Source organism: Aptenodytes patagonicus, chromosome 5 (genome assembly GCF_965638725.1).
Source record: "Aptenodytes patagonicus chromosome 5, bAptPat1.pri.cur, whole genome shotgun sequence".
Classification (NCBI taxonomy): domain Eukaryota; kingdom Metazoa; phylum Chordata; class Aves; order Sphenisciformes; family Spheniscidae; genus Aptenodytes; species Aptenodytes patagonicus.
In genome coordinates, this window is record NC_134953.1 from 29,512,816 (window position 1) to 29,533,410 (window position 20,595).

General features: G+C 46.5%; 1 protein-coding gene across 4 annotated transcripts in view; it reads right to left on the reverse strand.

Annotated features, from left to right (window-relative positions):
• The window catches only part of CTBP2 (C-terminal binding protein 2), a 146,691-nt gene that overhangs the window by 26,918 nt on the left and 99,178 nt on the right, over positions 1-20,595 (reverse strand). Inside the window, exon 1 of one of the 4 annotated variants that reach the window (XM_076339206.1) lies at positions 18,363-20,058. The exons of 1 other annotated variant lie outside the window; for it this stretch is intronic. In XM_076339206.1, coding sequence (XP_076195321.1) covers positions 18,363-20,058 — 1,696 coding nt within the window. Of the gene's footprint in view, positions 1-1,797; positions 1,840-5,372; positions 5,397-18,362; positions 20,059-20,595 lie in introns of those variants that run through there. 2 more of the 4 variants (XM_076339210.1, XM_076339209.1) reach the window with 2 other exon arrangements.

The window sequence follows — 20,595 nt, forward strand, 5'->3', positions numbered from 1 at the left end:
CGTAATAAAACAAAAATGAACATTGGCAGAGCAAGCAAAATCATCTACAAATACAAATCAACCTTTTCTCCTTGTAAGCCAGAGTAGCCCAAGGGATAACGGCACAATCGTGCTTCTGATGTATTTATACAGCACATTTAATCTTCATTAATCTAGATAACACACTGGCAGATTCTTATTTTTCGATTCCAAGAACGACGAGCTATTCCTGTGCTACAGTACTTCAACACCCACCCTCAACCACGTGGGGCCTCACGGAGGTCTCCAACCACCACCCTGGAGCACCATGGGTGCCTCCTTCCCACCCTCCCACTGCCTTGGGATGGGGCTGTAGTGCTGCAGCCCCAGCTTGTCCCAGCGCTTGTCCCAGCTCCAGGCTGCATCCCAGCAGCCCCTGAAGTTCACTACACTCATTTGGTCACAGCGTGGGGCACGAAGGACTTCATCCAGGCATGAGGCAGCCCTGCCCTTGCCTCCCCCAGCTCTGATGCACGGCTTTTCTCACAGGGGCAACCTCAGCAATGCAACAAGAGCTAAAGGAGGGAGATCAGGATGCTGGAATAAAGCACTCCTGCAAGGATCTGTATTTTCTCTCTGTTTTTCGTGAGCTGACATTTTAGTCAATGATCTTCACATTTAAGGTGTCTTATTTTCTTGTGCATGCAAAGGATAGCTGCACTGCAACTCCTGCAGCTGCTGGGAGGCATTTCCTACAGACATCCTCAGTGCATTAAGTGTCGAATAAAATCCAAAGCTGTAGAGAAACTGACTGCTCTTGAAACCACGTTAAACTATAGTGGGCTAAAAACGTCTTCATTTTTATGTCTCTTCACTATCACAGAGAAGAAAGTCAATGCTGATGTAAGTAAGCACAGGCTATGGGTTTATCTAATAATGTATACTGAAGATAGTGAAAAATATTTCAAATTTGCCTACAGTTATAAAACTGTAAATCACACTGAATGATACCACTGCAGTAAGCTGTTTCCCTCTAACAGTTTTCTATATTTTTATCGGTTCAATAAAACCCATCACCTATCAGCCTAAAATGTATGTAGTTACATACCCTATGGTTATTCTCAATTAATTGATTTTTTTAATTTTAAAATTGTGCCACAAACCCACCGGAAGAGCAAGGTACAGCAAAATGAACTACTCAGATTTCATTTCTTTCTTGGGAAGGAGGTAAGGGAAGGGGGAGAAAGGGAGAGTCCTGTACTGAAGTTTCAGAAAGTTGACAAAAGTTTCCTGCCTTGCAGTAGAAAACACTTGGCAAAGATGGATGCTGATGCATCATACCCCTGCCTACAAATTTGTACACTTGATTACATCATACAGATTACAAATCATATCAAATGAACCGAGTGGGCTGAGAAAACTCCCTGGGATCATGAAAAAGAAGGCTCCTGCCACAACAATGATCTTACGTACTGCCTGTGTCCTAGGGGATCCCAAAGCCCCTCGCACATTAGCTGTCACTGACATGAAACCACCCTGCTGGCTGTAATCAAGAGGTACAGACTACATGGCAAAGAGGTGAAGTAAGACACGGTACTCATCAGGAAACCCAGTTAAATGAGCATTTTACAATCTCACACACAAATATGTCTGTGTTCTCATGGTTCATTCCACAAACACCCAAGAGGTAAACTGTACAGTACTCAGTGTAATCTATTCCTCTAATTAATACCTTTGATAGTACAAGGAAAAACCCAATATTGTGAAAAAAATCTGTAACACATGGCCAGCTGACTTTCTTAAGAGTACTTAAGAATACAGAGGTGGCTTCGTAATTACCCCAAAACCCCTTTCCATTTGGTGGCATTACTTTCAGCAGGAGTCTTCCCACACCTTTCACTGGTTCTCAGCCCAACAAATGGGTCACCTTCCTTGACCTGCTGTCATCTCTCTGCAAGCAGACAAATTCTGTGCCCATTTGTTTCCCTGATACCCTCTTCCATCAGAAGGAAAAAGGTGATTCTTCTGCAGAAACTTGTTAGAAGTTGCTCTCAACAGAGGGATCACCTAAAAGAAGATACACAGATCTCAGTCACAGGGTCTGGAAATGATCTTGTGAGTTTTCTAAAACAAGCTATTTTGTTGCTCCTCAGAAGAAGCAGACCTTGAGAGAGGTGCATTGAAGCAGATCCCTCTCATTGCTTTGTTCAAGGTCTAGCCAACTGACATTGACGGGTTTCAAGATTTTTTTTTTTGCTTTGTATGTAAGGCAAGGGTCACAATTTTTGAAGGACTCCTCTTCAAGCTCTCATCGAATGAGCATGACGGATCTTCTGTACCGGACACAGCCATGCTGCTGTGCTCTCCAGCAGCCCCGCAGGAAGCGTTGGAGAGGACGTTGCACAGACACCCACGATAGAAACACATCTCACCCTCTTCTGCCTCCTTACTTCAGACTGAGCTGATGAATCACGCTTGCTGCCAGCATTAGGTACGGAGCGCACACCAGGACTCCTCCCCAGCATGTGCCTGGATTCAAGCATTCAGTCGACTTGAGACTGCTTCGCTGTTTCTGCCCCTGTCAGGCACATAAACAAAAAATCAGTTGCTACTTCCTTGCGATTCGCATGAGGAGTGCCTGGAGTCAATGGGTTCAGTGTGGGGATCATTCAAACCAGCTGTGGCCAGTGAAAAGAATCCATTCTTCATTCCTGTGACCAGGCTTGCTAGAAAGTAGGGAGCAAATGTTCCACCCAAAATAGTTTTGGTCTGAGCACAAGAGAAGCTATTGGCAACAACAACGTTGAAAGAATGTCTTAGCATCAGGCTCCGATGCCTTGCAAATGCATTTTGTATACTCTACCCCAAACTGTATTTCTTTCTGCCTGTAACTACATGCTTTAACTGGCTCTGGCAGATTGCTGAATGTCTTTATTTTGGCTGGTAGAGCTCCCTTCCATATGGGACCTATCTAGGATGGAAAGCAGATCTACTGGGATGGAAAGCCCAACCCCAGCTGAGCACCAGGCCACCACGGCCCTCTACAGGGAAACCAAGTGGTGCACGAGTCCTGGGCAAAGGGTGCAAATCGGGCACCTCCTTGGCTGCTCACCTTTCCCCAGAGCCACACGGCCAGGCAGGGGTGGGGGTGTATTCCCCCGTGATGGCTATGCAGTGCACTACCTACACGACGCATGCATCTGCTGGGTGTGCTCTCCTGCCCCAGCTTCCCAGTTGTCCCTCCATGCACCCAGTTTTACCGCAAGGATGCTCCGATAGTATTGCAACAAATGCTGCTTTTCTCAAAGAGCTGCAAACTGCCAGTGACTAGGTGTGAATGACTAGGTCTTTGCGGTTTATTTTTAACCTACAATGAATTTGAAAAGCAGAAGGTGCTGCTGTTGCTAAGGACGCAAAGGTAGAGTAGCAGACACAAAGAGTTCCCTCTGGGTGAGTGACCAGGCCTGATGTGAGCATCTCCTCTGGGTTGACTGGCAAGAGCAATTAATCCTGACGCAGTGCATATGTTCTGCATTTTGTGTACTTCAGAAACGAAATGAGAAAAAAAGTTATTGTGCTTCGCTGTGAAATATCAAAAGCACTGAACTGTGATGCATTAACATGGCATTGTCTCCAGGACTCTCGCCCAGCTCAAGGCTGACAAGAGGAGCTGGCACACAGATATTAAGAAGTGCACATATTCTTTCCTTGCACACGCAGGTACTTTTGTACGGCACAGTAATGCATGCGAGTATGTCTCCATCCTCTTCATACAGTTATCAGTGCAGCATAAAGTAAGGACAATGCCCGTTCATTAACAAAAGATACAAGACAGGATAACAACTAAGATAAAAAAGATTTGCATTTATAAATGTCACAATATAAAGGAAATGATAAATCCTTGCAAGCCGAGTTTCTAATTTGGTCTTAATCTCACTGGGCATAGCCGTGCCAGCATTGGCTGCCTCTCCGTCTCCTTTCCATTGGTCAGGACAAGCCTTTTCCCAAATCACAACAGCTGGCTGGAGCAACCCTCCACCTCCTCTTTCTCGCTACAACTTTCCCTTAGAGCACGATGACTTTTAAATCCTTTCAGGCTCAAAGCCCAGTAAGCAGTAAAGCCCAACACAAAGTGATATTTGTTTCTCATAACTTTTTTTTTTCATATAAGAATCCAATAGAAAAATACCTTCAGCAGTATTTGTCATAGCCAGAGGTGGATTTGAAGCTCTGACGAAGTGAATGTGCTGCACACAGAAGTGCCTGCTTCTTAACAGAGTTAAAGGAAAAGCCTGCCCTAAGCCAAAGCTCCTATCTTCCTTCAGCTGTAGTAAGGAGTGACTTAAAATCTTTTTGGGAGCTGGAAACTTTGGTATGGACAAAGAACTCAAATGAACAGCCACAATGGCTGCAGAGTGGTTTCCTTAATTAGAAAGTTGGCTGTGTTCGTAAGGAGGAGGAAAACAATGCTACAGACAGCCAAGGCAAAGAGCAAGTAAAAACTGTAGCACATGCAGCTCTGGAGGAAACAGAAACTGGCTCTATCAGCCCCCCAGATCCTCCAAAACCACTTGTAATTATTAGGCTGAAAATCAAGTGTGGTCCTGCTGCTGAATCAGAGCAATACAAGCTTGTGAATATGACTTGGCCTTAATTAATACATTTTGACAAGGCTCAAAACACTCCCCAAGTGATTTAGGACACCGTAAAAAATCAAGGAACTGACAGTTTTTGACCTCAAGATGTCAAATACAGAACTTCTGTCTAGTTTGATGAGCTGTCACTCTATCCCCTGGACATCCCTACTGCAGCTAAACGTTTCATGTCATGGGCTGCAACCACACAACGTGGTCCACAAGACTACTGGCACGTTCTCAGAGCATCAGTCAACCCAGCTTCAACAGCGTCCGAGAATCCCTGTCGATACAGCTGCAGTGGTGACCTTCTCAGCCTTCTGCCCTGCTCTTGTGCTTGGCGATGGGCAATGGGAGAGTACAGAGACATCCAGCACTGTGTGACCAACTGTAAGGAAGCCTGAGAAACCCACACCTCGCTGCTCGCTTGCTGGCCAGGTTTGCCCAGCTGTCCTTGTGGAGACCCAGTGTGCTGTTGCACAAGAACTAGAGAGCCGTGTAGCAAACGGAAGACACTAACCAGGAAGGTTGTGTGCTTTTTTTAAACAGCAAACCAGATCCCATCCTGAAAGCACAATAAACTCTCTAAGAAGAGACATTTCAGACTGTGCACATCTCTCAAGCCAGCGCAGGGTACCTCCCGACAGAGAGACGGGTAACTGTACAGAAAAGTGTAGAAAACCATAGGTAGAGAAACTGCAGCTTTCCCCTGTGCTGGTCACATGTGGGTCTGTGAATCCAACCAGCACCTGACACCTGTGATCAGAAAGAAGCTGATACCTGTCACACTGAGACGATCCAGCATCCCGCTATGGAAATTCAAACGGCTGGTGCCAAAACAGCGCTCCTGGGGAAGAGGCAGCTGTGCCGTGCGTCTGGGGAGACCAGGAAGGCAAAATGAGAAAACACTTCTTGGCTGCAGCAGAAAACCAACATACTGATGCCTCTCCTAAGCGCAAGACTCTGGCCAAGGAGAAACATGGGTTGTGGACCATTTCCAAGGGTGCACTTGAGATGCTCTTACTGTAATTGAACATGAAGCTGTGGCCTCCCAGGGCTGCACATGCTCCTCGTCGTGGCGGGCTGCCACTTTGTGTGACTGAGCATGGGGTGTTTGTGTTTTTCTGCTTCAAACAGCCGCCAGAATGAAATGAAACGCGGGTGTCTGACATGAGGGAGGCTGAGGAGCACGGCTGCTATCTGCAGACATGTAGCTGGAGAGCGATGGCAGCAGAAAAACCGATGAGTTTTTGGAGTGTGGCTCCAAAAAGAAAATCTCAGAGGACACACTCGTGATCCTCTTCCACGCAGGAGATGAAAAAGAATCATCCCAAACTGAACAGGAAGAGGTGCAGCTCCTTGGAGGATCTTTGCCCCAAACACCTCTGCAGCAGGAATATTGCCATCGCCCCAGGAGACCTGCAAAATCACTTTACATCTGACACCCAGGAGCTCCACGTGGCTTGATACAAAGCAGCAAAGCACAGGTTACACATTCTGTTTATGAGAAAATTAATCTTAAGTGACATGGAATGAAATCTTGGATCTGGGAATCAATTTTTTTAAAAAACAATTTTAACTTGCTATTTTGCCAAATTCTAATTGAAAATCATTGCTCAGACCCCAAGGGCTCATGACCCACTTACCAAACACGGCACTGCTGTATTTGGATGGACTCAAGTCAGAGTATTTCTAACACCATGAAGGGTAGAAGCTAGAGGCAAACAAAGCAAGCACATAAGTACGCCAACTTGAGAGGAGAAGCGTACAAAAAATTCAAAACACAAACATTTTGTGAACGTTAAAGGCAGCGTTGTTCTCAAGCATGGAATACTTTCCTAGAAACTGGCTACCTTTAGGGCACCATCTGTCCTTCTGCAGTATTTTGGTTGGCTTACTGTTGCTGATTCTGCTATTTTCCCCTTTCTTCTGCTCTCCTACCTTCTTCCTTCCTCTCCCACTTCTCCAGATGTGTTTGCACCAAAGGAAAGCTGCTCCTGTTGACTCTGCAGGGCAGTTTCCAGCCTTGCTATGCTCAGCGGTGCTTGCAGCCTGGCTGTTGCCTGGGCTGTCTGGCATTTCTTAGTATGTACTTCTTGTTCAGTACTGCAGTGCTTTGGCTATGTGCCTTATGAACGGATTAAACAAACAAATAGGTAGGAGGCATATTAACTCAGCATGCCTAATAACTTCCCAGAGTGGGAGTAAAGGAAATTGGAGATTCCCCAGGAAACTGTCCCGGTATGCAGAGTATGGCCAGATTCTCCCCATTACAGGGGGCATCGCAAAGAGGAATCATGTACTCTTGGCACCTGATGCAGGCAATCCATGACCGAACCATAAAACCACCAAAAGGAAGACGGGAATTGCATTGCAAACGGCTTATCTTCTCGAGTCCAGCTGCTGCTCTGGAGCCTGAGGGCTCTGGGACGAGTGCGAGAGGCTTTTCAGGAGTTAAAGCAGCACTCTTCCTTACTGGCATCTGACGCCTCTTCCTTCCTGGAGCAAAAGCGTCTCACTGTCCCCCTGGGAGAATGATGGAGCATCTCCTTTGGCTCTCACTAAGTGCTCTGCAACTTCCTGTACCGTAAACTGGTTGCGTAACACGAATCTGCACTGTGCAAAACCTCCCGAGCACCGAGCCTTGCAGGAGCCAATGTTGTTTCTCCCAATCCTTCTGTGAGATCTGCTTTCCATATGTCTCTGCCGATGTGCTTGCCTTCTTCATGACTGCGAAAGACCGGTCTCCCTCTCCGCTGATCCTACCCCTCTCCCTGCCTCAGCCCACCTGCCAGCTGCACACAAATGCACATGGATGGGTACCAAATGGTCGGGTTCATTTTTCTCAGCACCACTCTTCTCTCTAATGCCACCACTACTAAGGACGTAACACCATGGCTACGCCTTGTTTCCAACCTCTGCTTGAGCAGTCCCACCGCTGTACTAGGGACAGAAGCCACAGTAGGACAGAACTTCCCTTTGCATTTCCCAGGACAAAGCTAATCTACTACCAGGAAACAACTACCAAGAGAGAAAAATTCAGTTTCAGAACTAAGCACAAGTTACAAAAGTCACATTTACTACAAACTTCTCAAACTCCCTCTTCTCCTCCATGTGCCACCTCAGAAGAACAAGACAGTCGAATGGATCTGCTCTGGATTTCTCTTACACACCTCTCACAGTTGCAAATCCTTTACAAGGTGCTTTTACTTAGGAAAGCACCTGTTTTTCACCCTGAGCACTGACAAATATCTCTGTTTACAGTCTGGAACTTTATAATATTGAGCCACGATCAAATTCATTATCTCCACACACTCCTGTTGTGTCAATATTGCACAATTGCCATTTCTCTTTCTCCTCCTCAGCTGCTACCACGATTTGCATTGCCATTAGCTTTCACAAGTGACCTCCTTCAGTTTATTGTAGCCCATAGTGTCACTAATCTTAAAATTATCCCAAAATATAGACAGACAGATATGCCACTTCTGACATCTTCTGCCACATCTGAGGATCTTCTTCAAATCCCGCTGTAAAACAGCCAGCTCTGCTTTCCCGCAGATCCTGTCCCTCCCTCTCCAGGGAATCATAGAATCATTAAGGTTGGAAAAGACCTCTAAGTCCAACCGTCGACCCAACACCACCATGTCCACTAAACCATGTCCCTAAGCGCCTCGTCTACCCGTCTTTTAAATACCTCCAGGGATGGTGACTCCACCACTTCCCTGGGCAGCCTCTTCCAATGTTTAACCACTCTTTCAGTAAAGAAATTTTTCCTCACGTCCAATCTAAACCTCCCCTGGCGCAACTTGAGGCCAAGGAAGAGACACTGCTTCCTGCCCACTATTCACGCTTTTGTGGTGGAGCAGCCAAGTAAGCTCCTTCTGTGCCTCCTGCTCCACAGGTCTTGCAAATCCAGCTCCACTCCGCTGCTGTCACATCACGTCCCACCTCCTGCTGCTGTAGTGCATCCCATCCCCTCACCTGGGATCCTTTTCCCCAGGGCAGCCGAGGCGCTCAGCCTGTTCTGGGACCTCCTATGACTCTCCCATGACTTCCCACCTACTTCCAGCTAGAAGTCCTCTCCTGCTTCATTCTCAGAGATGTAAAAGTCTCAGTTTTTTTCCCTTTCTGCTTTAATAATCTATCTCTGAAGCACTTTTTCTGTTTCAGGAGAGCTGGATGCTCTTTCCAGCCACCTTCCAGCTCTCTGTACACTTTCATATTTCCACGCTAATGCTCCAGACTTCATGTAGTTCAACCAAGTTTAGAGTCTCAGTTTTTGCTCTTTGCGCAGCTACCACTCAACTGTGCCTAGTGAAGCATGTATGGCAACCCAGCCATTTATAATGGTCAAAAAGCCACAGTAGTTTATCAATTATTTTTGTACAGCACTCTCTCTACAGCAGAGCACAGTGGGTTCGTATCTATGAATCATTTTCATTTTCTGAGTTTTTTTTTTCTTAAGAGCATCGCAGTGAGCTAGTCGGACTGGCTTATCTGTTCATTAATAGGAACAGAGGCCAGCCTGACACATCGCAGTTTTAGGCTGAGTAAATCAAAAATGTGGTAAGTTGCCTAATCAGAACGAGAACAGGAATATTAGGATTTCACATAAAACAGAAATATCAGAATGAAGACAATAGAAACATTCAACCACACGCACAACTAAACCACTTTTAAATGGCAAACATCCAAACCAGAACGATAGTTCTCAACACACAGCCAGTACTGCACCTCAATGTCAGGCTGACCATGCAAAAATAACCAAAAACTAAATAGTCAGTATCAGTGCCAATCAGTACTACATTTAAAAGCAATTTAGGCTTTACTAATTCAACAGAATTTAATTTGCTGGTAGTAAGAAAGGTGGAATATTTTTTTGTTTTCCCAAAGCATGACATGGATGGATATCCTATCTCTGTAAGGTACACCCCAATTTGTAGCAAGTGTCGGGTGTGGGGCCAAACACACACACAAAGCCCCGGCATTCTCCGGATCAGGCCCACAAACTACAGAAACTGAGGTCAAGCAAGAAATCCTCTAACAGATTTAACATGCAACATTTGAAGCCGAGCAATATTACTGATATTTATTTTACCCATGAGCCCTCTATTAGAATTTTGTTTCGGAAATTTTCAATTGCAAACTTGCAAGTGTTCAGTGGAATTCCTTTTTATGTCTTGCTTCAGACTGTTAATAACAGCTCCAGTGCTAATGACCTAACTCCTGAACGTACAGAGGAAAAACAGCACTTCATGAAATATTGATACACACTTGGAAATTTGACAATTATCTCCAGAGCTCCTTGGTAAAATCTGAAAGCAAATAAATAGCAAACATTTCCTGTACTCATTAAAATACTGAAAAACAGAGAAAGAAACCTACTCATTATCCATTTGACAAATATAACCTATTATTTTTAATAATGCACAGGCATTCAATGCATGAAATTTACAGCTCCTCTTGCTTAAAGAAACCATTGGTTTTGTAGATCTAATTTTAAGAAATGCAATAAAAGTAAGTTATGTGGAGCTGGTTGCTTTTGCAGGGGAGAGTAAAATCATTCTTCTGTTGAAATCAATGGCGAAACTACCATTTTTTAGATGGAAGCACAACTTCACTCACTGCCCTGTTTTGGAAGTTGCTTGTCCAGAAAGGAATTCTCCAAAAATTAGAAATATTAATTTCGTTGGCCTTTCTCATGCAAGCTTGGGAAACAGAAAACTGGAGTAAAAAAGAGCTGATGAGCCAGAGTGTGGGGCTGCTAGTCCACACGGTATCTCTCTGTATCTTGCTTATCATAGGCCAGCGAGATGATACACAGGCTCACCCTCTGTCCAGAGCACGGCACGGGAGATGCCACAGTGCTGCTCAAGAACTTGTGCTTTTAGGATGAATGGCAAATACAGAGAACATCTTCCTCTTCTGAATAAATATGAACCATAAGGGGAAAACTTTCAATGCAGAGCATGACAGGTTGCTTGGCATTGCATTACAGCGTAATCATCGGTGTTATTATAGTAATTCTGCTTTCTGTACCTTTCAGCCCTGACTGCGGACAAAACAGAACCACAACCGCTGCAAACAAGAATGAAATGGAAATTTAAGATTCTTGAGTCAAATGTTTCAGCTGGTAAGATAACAACTTCCACTCTTACGCAGGTCCACTCAACATGAGCAAGAATTCAAAGACAGGGAAAGCTTGAGATCAATAGGAACTGGAACTGCCGGCCAGGTGGGATAACTAAAGCTACATTTCAGCTTTCCTGATTACTTCAGTGTCCCAACAGGACGGTCTAGATACTACAACTCTCTGCTGTCCACACTGAATACTCTCTTTTATCTTTCATAATACATACTAATCAAGATTCCTTTCATCGACAAAGCAAAATATATGCACTTGCGTGAACTACTGTACTTTTTGAATATTCATTTGAAACTTTATAATAAGGCATTCAGAGGAAGGCAAAGAACACAACGAATGACTGCATGTAACATTTCCGTTCCTGGGGTTTTTTCACTCTGTGGGTAACAGTGAGAGACTCCAATAAGAGACTAGACCATCGTAAGAAAAGGCTGATAATCTACAGAGTCAGTAAAGGAGTGTGTAGGAGGCAGCTTGAAACTGCTCAGGGATTTGCAGTGTTAGAACAAGTGTCAGGAAACGTGTTAGGGTTAAGAAGACGAGTAAGGAAGTCAAGGGGGCATCGTCAGGTTCTTGCATCCCACCACCCTATGACTCCCGATGTGGCTCCTTGGCATGGAGGTAACCCACCCGGAGACACCACCTTCACATCTGGAAAATACATGCCAAATGTTTCAACGGGACCTCAGTTTTGATCTTCTTTTTGTGACTTTTTTGATTGAAAGTATATCCTAAATTATTACTTATTGTTGTGTTTGCTGTCTAAGCAAAGTCCCTTCTGCTTATTTACTTGCCAAGTCGGTACGACAACCTAGGAAATAATAAATTGCTTGATAACCACAAGAAGTCACTTCTGGCAAACAGTGATGACTCCGCAGAAGTACTGATCCAAATGGATAATGACTGATACACTGATTATATTTTTGAGAGTTTTTCTTCCCATTTTCATGTGTATATGTATCTGCATATATAAATAAAACATGAGAATGCCATCTTGGCTGTTCATATCTGTATTTTCCAAGGATCTCCACCGGCTCCAACCATTCAGGTAAGGCCTGCTGGTTTCCTTCTTACAGTGACAACCTGCTTATCTCTTGGATTACGGAGCGTAAACCACCCTCCTCCCAGGGACTATGACGCTTTCGGGAACTGCGGGAAGAGTACTGGACTCTCACCCTTCTCCCAGCCTCTCCTTGGCTGCCTCTTCTTCCATGTGCAAGATGCAGCAAGAGGCCATTTCCCTTGGCCAGCCTACGTTTGGTGGTTGCGATGCACCCCCAGGGCCTGGGGTGCTCCTGGGAGGGAACGCTGCAGGAGGGAAGAGACCACAAGCCTCCATCACTGACCCTACTGCTGGCAGCGATGGCACCGGCTGTTCAAATGCAGAGCACGCTGCCCGTGCACGTGGCAGCGGGGTCTGCAGACACTCTGCAAACAAAAAATGGAATTTATGTATTTATGCCTGGCACATGAGGCTAGGTCAACGTCTTCCAAACTACCTGAGACCTGGAGACATCACACAGGGGAATTGAACTGCAGCAGCCTCATAGGGATGCTGTGTCACATGGAAAGGGGCACAGGGTGGCCCCGCGCAGGCAGGGCTGGAACCGCGTTACATCATGCCATGGGACCCACGTTTAAGCTGATTGTTGGCCTTGACACCCTTTGCACTGGGTGAGAGGGTGGAGGAAGGAAAGCTGGGCACTAATTCGCTCCATCTGCTCTGGAGCAGCTAATTGGATTGTGAGTGCAGAAGGCAAGGCTCCCGGACAGGGCGCTGGCAGTCACGCCAGGTAGGCACAGGCACAGGCACTCAGAAACTTCCTATTATTTCGCCGAATAAAGCGGCTCTAGTGCAGAGGGCAAGGATCCCACCATGCTGCCAAACACACCTCTGGCCAAAGCCTTCCTAAGGACACACCCAGTTGCACTGAGGCAGGGCATGGCTGCCCAGCACCTCTCTAATGAAGAGGTGGAACTAATATTGCCTAGGAAAAATAACATACGTGACACCCCCCCCCCTCCCCCAGTAACATTTCATCTTTAACAAAACACTAGAAACAGCAGACAGAAGAGATTAAATATTAGCTTTCTTTGCCGAAAGCCAGTGGAATGCTGTTAATGTCAGGTTTTATTTAGGTGCAAAAGTCAAAAACTCATCTGCTAGTTGCTATATATAAACCTTACTAATATATGTCCTACATCTGCAACACTTATTCAAATCAGTGGCTTAATGATTTTGGTCTTCTGCTTTTTAAAGATTCAGCTCAGCACCTACTTTGCTTTTAAAAATGACAGACAATTCAGTTGTGCAGCATTTTCATTAAACTGGTCTGTAGCATAATGCTGTGAGAAAGACAAGGAGAAGAAATACAAAAAATGTTTAATACAATAATGATCAGAAACCTTTAAAATTTTTTCCCTCTGTGAACACTAAGTTTGTAGCTATGGAAACTACTTATGAGAAAGCTAAGAAAATGTCAGCAAATACAGTCAGAGAATGATCTGGATATATGAAAGTCCTAACAATGATAGAGAACTACAGACACAGAGTAAAAGGAAAGTGTAAATTGAAGACGACAACACTTGTGCATCCGACAACATGTTCTCCTCTGACAGGCCAAATTCATTTTTATTGCCATGGCACTAAAGTCAATGAATTGCAACTGGAATGAGTTTGACACTTTATATTGCTTTTGATAAAACCATTATAAAAAGCATATTTCAACCTTTAAAAAAGTGTTTTAAAAGCATATTCTCTGCAATCACTGAATCGTGTGCGCATATTGGCCAAGATAGTCAATATTTTATCAAGGTAGTTTTCAGCACATCTCTCGCATGCTGTGTTCTTCAGCCATTTACCCTACTAATGTGAGCAGTTCTGATGACTTCAATTTTAAGATCTACACGATAGACATCTGCACACTCATCTCCCAAACTGAGGCTGGTGAGAGCATGCACACGCAAGTAACGCTCAGCCACGTCCTTGTGAGCCTTTCAAAGGCTTTCCCAAACTCATTGTGAGTATTTCCAGGTAATACCTTTATCATATTGCATATTGATGTCTTGCAAATGGTGCTGTGACCATCAGGACAGCAGACACTAGCAAGAACGTCTGCTTATTTCAATCAAGTATTTTTGTACAGAAGTTACAATCCTAGTTAAAATCATTAGTCCATGGTTTTGCCAGTGAATGCAGTGCAGACGTACCTTACCTGGAGTAACACACTAGCTGGGAATGGCTGCCACGACTTGTTATGGTCTGTCAGGTCAATGTGCAAATTAAATTAGATTTATTCTCTACACTGAGCTTCCTTTGGTGCTGTTTCAGTCTGGATTGTTAATTGAGCTGCCTTACATGTATACATTGTGGTTACATGCTACAGTCTGTACAGAAAACATAGTGCAGAAAACCTGAAGCTGATTTCTGAACTGTCCGCTATATGGTACATTGGGCAAAGAATAAACCAACCTCAACAAACGCTCATGGAATTTATATTGTGTATGAAATACCACTGCTAAACTCTCTCTGCCTATGACAATTTCAATGAGGTACTCTTAAAAGAATGGGCAAATCCACTCTTTTAACCATACTTGAACAACCGTCAAGGCTCTTGCTCCTGACTATGCCCTCTGCTCTTTGGGGGCTGCCCACATGAAGAGCTTCAGCCTGCAACTGATGTGTGGTTAACATAATTTTTATCTGTCACAGGGTGGAGAATACCAGTAAAAAGAATTGCAATCAAGTGTTAAACAGTATAAGCAGAGCTGAGCTAATCACAGTGAAAGGCATTTCTAGCTGGGCTCTAAGCTGATAAAAGAGGAGTCCCCTTCACACTGGAGAGAACTACTTCTCCAAGGAAGGCAGCTACCCTCAGCCTGGCTTTCCCTGCTCAGGAAAAGGTCAGGCTTTTAACCAAACCTTACAGCCAAGTAATTTTGCTCCTCCTTTCTTATGATACCTACCTGACTTACATGGGGCAGCCCTGTTCCTCATCCCTGTGGGAAGCATCTCCCCCCTCTGCGATTATTTAGTTTCGTATCTTCCTATGTAAACTAGAGTTTGCAAAACCATCCAAGACACTTATTTGCGATGAATCACCGCTCCTCACTGGAGCTCCCTAAGTCCATAATCACAAACAGAAATCTGGACAGACTCCTCATTTGAGAGAAGTCTAGGCTAGCTACAAAAATACAAGACTTCTTATCAGCCAACTGCTTTAAGACTGAAAAATTGGACACAAAAATATAAATTGAGTAATCTAATAAAAATACTAACAAACATAGTAATTTGAAGATGCAACATTTTGGAGGTGGAGCTCAAGTAATCTGATCAGTGACTGTCAGACACAGTTTGCCCTTACCAGCTTTGTTGACCTACACTATTTATTTCCCTGCATTACCACCCACTTCAGCATGAGGCTTGCCACAAACGCGCTCTGGCAGCAGATCGCCAGCTGACACGGTTTTGTCGCTCAGACTTTGCAGGGTTTATTCTTCCTGCTTGCCACTGAGATGACTTGGTGCGTTCACAACCTGTGACGCTACGGATGGCGAGCCTGCAGGAGCAGCCGGCTCCAAGGACGTTTCTCCCCGGGGAAGCCATTCCTGACAGCTTCACGCACAAGGTCTCGATGACGCAGAGAGCGGCAGCTTTGCCAGAGCCGTGGTTGGGGAGTTCCCGGGATGGGAAGCCAGCTCAGCTCCGAGACATCGCTCTCGGCTCCTATGCCCTGCTTGCACTGCCGCCACAGCAATGGGTTTAGGGTGCTCATTCACCACCTTCTCTTCACGCAACTCTGCAACTCCCTGGAAGGGCAATTTATCTAACTTCTTAATAATTATTTTATGAAATGCCAAGAAGTTGCAGCAATAAATCTTGTTGCTGATTCTCCCTTATCTAACTGTACCGAAGCAAGGGGCCCGTGAGCATGCGGCACATGCCTGTATCCCTGCCCAGGTCACTGTCTCTACCATCAGAAATACCAGGCAGGAGAAGACACCTCCCTCTCGTGAGCCCTCTGCCCAAACTCCAAAGTAAACAGTAGCTGCGCAGAATCCGCATGGAGTGTCAAAGCTCAGCACAAAACCCCAAATCGGGTATCTAGAAACAACTCACTGTACAAAGACTACAATACGTAGTCCAACAAGGCTTCAAAAATAATCAAAATTATCTATTTTAAACCCCTATCCATATAACAAGCTTCAAAACATCACTGGACTGTAACATACATTTTATAACCCTCTGCTGACTGAGAAGACATTAACCTATACTGAGAGAAAATATTTGCAGCCGTTTAGAGACAGAGTTTAATATTGAACTTGCTTTCACCTTGCAACTCAAGTATCCACAGCCAACGCTACAGCCAGGAGAAGGCTCGTTGCTCCTAAAAACACATCCTGTCTCTTCCTGCTGGCAAATAGGATTTTCCTGGATTTAGTCAAGTTTCTGTCATCGGCTCAAGGTTTTAAAAACATCTTAACATATTTGTAATATTTGCTTATCACCTTGCGTGTAAGTGTGAACACTCCTGAGCAATGGTGTTCCTTAAAGAGTAATTCCTCAACACAGCTGAAACATCTACAAACCGCCACGCCTTCCATTTTTAATCCGTAGCCTTCCATTTGCCGTGTGTCTTACCTTGGCTTCTACTTTTAAAATACAGTTTAACAGGAAGAACACCTCTCAGGCTATTTGGAAAACAAAAAGGGGAAATAAATAAAAATGAAGACAATTTTACAGGTCCTACTTCAGCTAAACCTTTCAGGGACTTCAATGAGAAGATAATCTTTCTGTGATTATGGCCAAACCCTCTCGTTGCTTAGCAACACATAATTAAGGAATATGTTTTCAGATCCGCTTTGCAAGCTGGCCATTATCAGATGAAATTACTGGAGCAACAAATGTCATCCTCATGCAAATGAGTTGGTCGTAGGCAAAAAAATAAAAGCGGGTTGAGTAGCGAGAAAGAGCTCAGCAGCACAGAAACGCTGCTGGCTTCCTCTTGTTGCGCACTGCTAATTCTTTTAAAGGAAAGGGATAATATCTAGATTTTTAGAGAATAGGGTTTGCAGTTTATATACGAGACACACGGAAGGAGGGGTCCGTTTCTCGTGGTGGAGAAGACTGCTCCCAATGCAGGTGCTCCGGCGGTCCCTCGCACCAGGGCTTTCACTGCATCGGTACCGACCAGCTCAATCAGACATACCACAAATAAATGAACATATTTGTGTTCCCCGCATTATGCCAGTTCGTGTTTTTTTCAGGCTTTGGGAAATTGTTTATTTAAAAACACTGCCTGGATGTACTACTTTTGCATCTGATCCATGTCAACACAGAATGTGTTGCCTAATACTTAAGCATTTTTTAGAAATCAATACATTACACCAGCTACATAAAGGATGCATAAGCGTGAAAGAAATGGCATCTACTTCCTAGCTGTGTAATTATGGTAAGCCAGGGAAAGGGGTGCGCCAAGTGTCTGCATTTTGACAACTTTATCATTTCCACTCATAAAATCATTCTTTATTTAGATTCCTGTGGAATGGCATCACCAGTTTGGCACTGTCTCTATGCCTATAAATGGTATCCTTTTATTAAAGCTTTGTGCATGTACGCTGGTACGGCACATTGTTTGAGACTTGTTTGCATGGGAGTTCAGCTGAACTGCACAGGGAGAAAATTCCCTGCTCGCAGAGTCACTACCAGGATAAACATTTCAAGGGATTTCTTTCCCCATTTTTCAAACAAATCAAGCCACAAATGAATGGATTTGCCAAATTTCCTTGTACTTAGCTGTGTGTTTTTGGGGGTTAGCTTCTGTCAGGCTCTGAGCGTTATCATCAATGCACACCTCCAAGGTGGGGGAGTGGAACCTGCTCAGCCTATCCAGCTTCACATCTGAGCAGCCAAGGGCCTAAGCACTTCTGAAAGGGGAAGGGAAGATGAGGAGCCACCATTCATTTTTATTGTTCTAGTACTTAATGACAGGCTTTTAGTTTTAAGCACAGACCTATTACTTTAACAACTATATCACTTCACTTACAGGCATCTCTAGAAGGAAATCAAGGGTTTTATTTTGTATGCCTGATAAAACAGCAAATTAATAATAAGAAGAAAAGACTTAGGTAATGGCCAAAGGTAAGTCGATTCTCGAATAACACCATTAGCTATCTGATGAATTTAGTCAAAACAATGCTAACCATTTCCTCGGAGGAACACATTTGTGCCTGATAACAGCGGTAAAAAGTCAATCTGCAGCAAACCCTGTAGTCCTAATTGCTCAGCCAGTGCAGTATCTAATCTCCTGTTCTCTGCAAACAACAGGAACGGCAAAATTAACCCTGGAAGCATTATCTGAGATACTGCTCACTTTTAACTGAAGTTGGCTAAACAAATAAAATATTTGGAATTTAACCACAGAGCAAGAACCAGCATCTTTAGCTCTGCATAGCCAGTGCGGCCCTGTGAAGAAATCCCGTTTGCCTCCTTTTCTAAATAGTAAAGTCTCTAACATTTAGGCATGAAACCCCAATATATTTGACTGTGGGTTTTGGGGGGGTAAAGTAAGCAACAACAAGGTGGTTCTAAACTACCGTATGGGCTAAGACCCTTTGGAAATTACTTGGTTCAGGTGAAGCCATGGTGGAGACGATGACGGGGGGCCCCGTGCGCCTGCTGAGCTTCGGGTATGGGGAGAGCTGGGCAGAGTAACTGGGTCCGGTGGGTGCCAGGCTGCTGTCCCCTGGCAATCCTGGCCGGCGGAGGAGCTGCGGGCTCCCGTGTGGGCTGGGCACTGGTGACGCTGCTGCTGTCCGCTCCCTCTTCATCAGCTCCATGGGCACGGTGTAGGTGGTGGGGTAGGCTGTTTTGGGGCTGGCATGCGGATTGGCCGTGGTCATGGGCATACCGGCCGGAGCAGAGTAGGCGGAGGCTGGACGCGGGTGTGTGTTGCAAGGCAGGGGGTTGTTGTATCCAGAACTGGGGAGGAAGTGCGGCCCCTGAGGAGCCCCTGCAGAGGCAGGGTAGGTGGTGGTCTCCAGCAGGTGCTGCGTTGGGGCGCTGGACGGCCGGCGGTGCATCTCTCCCCCTCTGGGGGAGAGCGGCTGCAGCGGAGGCGGGGGCTGCGGGGCAGCAGGGCCGTCCGTGGTGGGCCCTGAGCCAAGGGGCACCCCACAGTCTCCCGGCAGCTCGCTGCGGTGGCTGAAGCTGTTGGAGTGGGTCCTGGTGCGCAGTGCCCCGCTCCTCCGCTCCTGCCTCTGCAGCTGCATTTCTGCCTTGTAGTTGTGGGCGATGCGGGAGAGCACGCGGGCCTGCCCCATGTTTGGAGCCACAGACTTGATGTCGTTCTCCTCCATCATGGCCAGCAGGTTTGGGGAGTCAAAGCCCTGCTGCAGCAGGGCAGCAAAGGTACTCTCTGAGACTCCCTCCGCGCGTAGCAGCGCCATGAACTCGGGGTCAAAGCTCCTCTTCCCCTCTGGCCCAAGAAAGGTGGGGGGCACCGGTGGGTGGGAAGGGGTCGCTGCCGCCACCTCATAGCTGTCGTAGGGGCCCTTGGCGCCAGCAGTCTCCCGGCCTGGCCCGTAGCCACTGCCGGCGCTGCCGGTGGGGTCCACCACCAGGCAGGTGGGGGCAGCCTGCCTGCTTCCTGCTGGCTCGGGGGGCTGCTCCGCCCCATCGCCGTAGGCTTGCCTGCTGGGGAAAGTGGGCGGCTCCGCTGCATACCGCAGGCCAGAGGGCTCCACGCCATACCGTGCTGTGGACACATCTCTGCTGCGCATCCGTTGCCCATCCAGGGCCAACTTTGGGTCCCTGTAGAGGCGGGTGGCCTCTGGCGGGGCAGACGGGCGCCCGGGGGCCTGGTCCCAGGACAGCCGGCTGCCAGGTGCCCCATAGCTCGCTAGCGGTCTGCTCACCATGTGGTCGCGGTAGCAGCGGGGGTCCTTGGGCGACCTAGCTGCCAGGGATGGGTCGCTGTAGTAATCCTGGGGTGGGAGGGAGCCCCGGCCCACCATGGCTGCCTGCCGGTCACAGTAGGTGAAGTCAGGAACGGAGCCCTTCCTGAGGGGCCCGGGGGCGAAGGCGGCATCCTGGTACGGGTATGCCTCTTGCTTCAGCTCCATGCCGCCCTGCAAGGTGGTATTGTTCACTCGCGACGGCTCATACCAGCCACCCTCGCTGCCGTAGGTCAGGGAGCTCCTCCGGCCCAGCGGCCTCTGATACTCAAAAGCGTTCTCGCTCTCCCAGTTGCCTTCATACCAGCCAGCAGCGTCCCAGCTCTGCGAGCGGCCGATGTTGGGGTGCTTGCTGGGGACGGGCATCGTCATGAGGCTGCTTGCTCCCACTGAAACGGAGAAGAGGAGGCACCTTCCTTCTCAGCGCTTCTCTGGCACGCATCAAAACCAGACCGTGTTCCGCCTGAGCCCTCCCGGGACGTCAGAAACCAACGACCGGCGGTTTTACCTTTCAAAGTGTTGCCTGAATTATTAATTCTTTGAAACCTTAGTAGGCAAAGCATGCAGCGGCCGCTGCCGCCCGCTCTCCCTCCAGGTTGGTGGAGGGAGAGACCCTTCCCGTGCAGTGCAGCCGCAGGAGAGGGCGGCCGCGCTCAGCCCAGATGCTTTATCCTCTGCCGCTGGGGACGGCGCGCGCACATGGACAACTGGCCGAGCAGTGTGTGGGGATTAGGAGCTAAATAAAACCGCTAAAGCCCTCGCTCCATGTGACATCATTTTAGCCTGATGAAATCTCCTGCACCGACCCAGCCAGCAACCTCAATGCAATTTCTCCCCAGGGAATGATTTTTTTTTTTTGCATGTTGGTTTTTTAACACACTTTTCATCTGTTTCAGTTGTCTC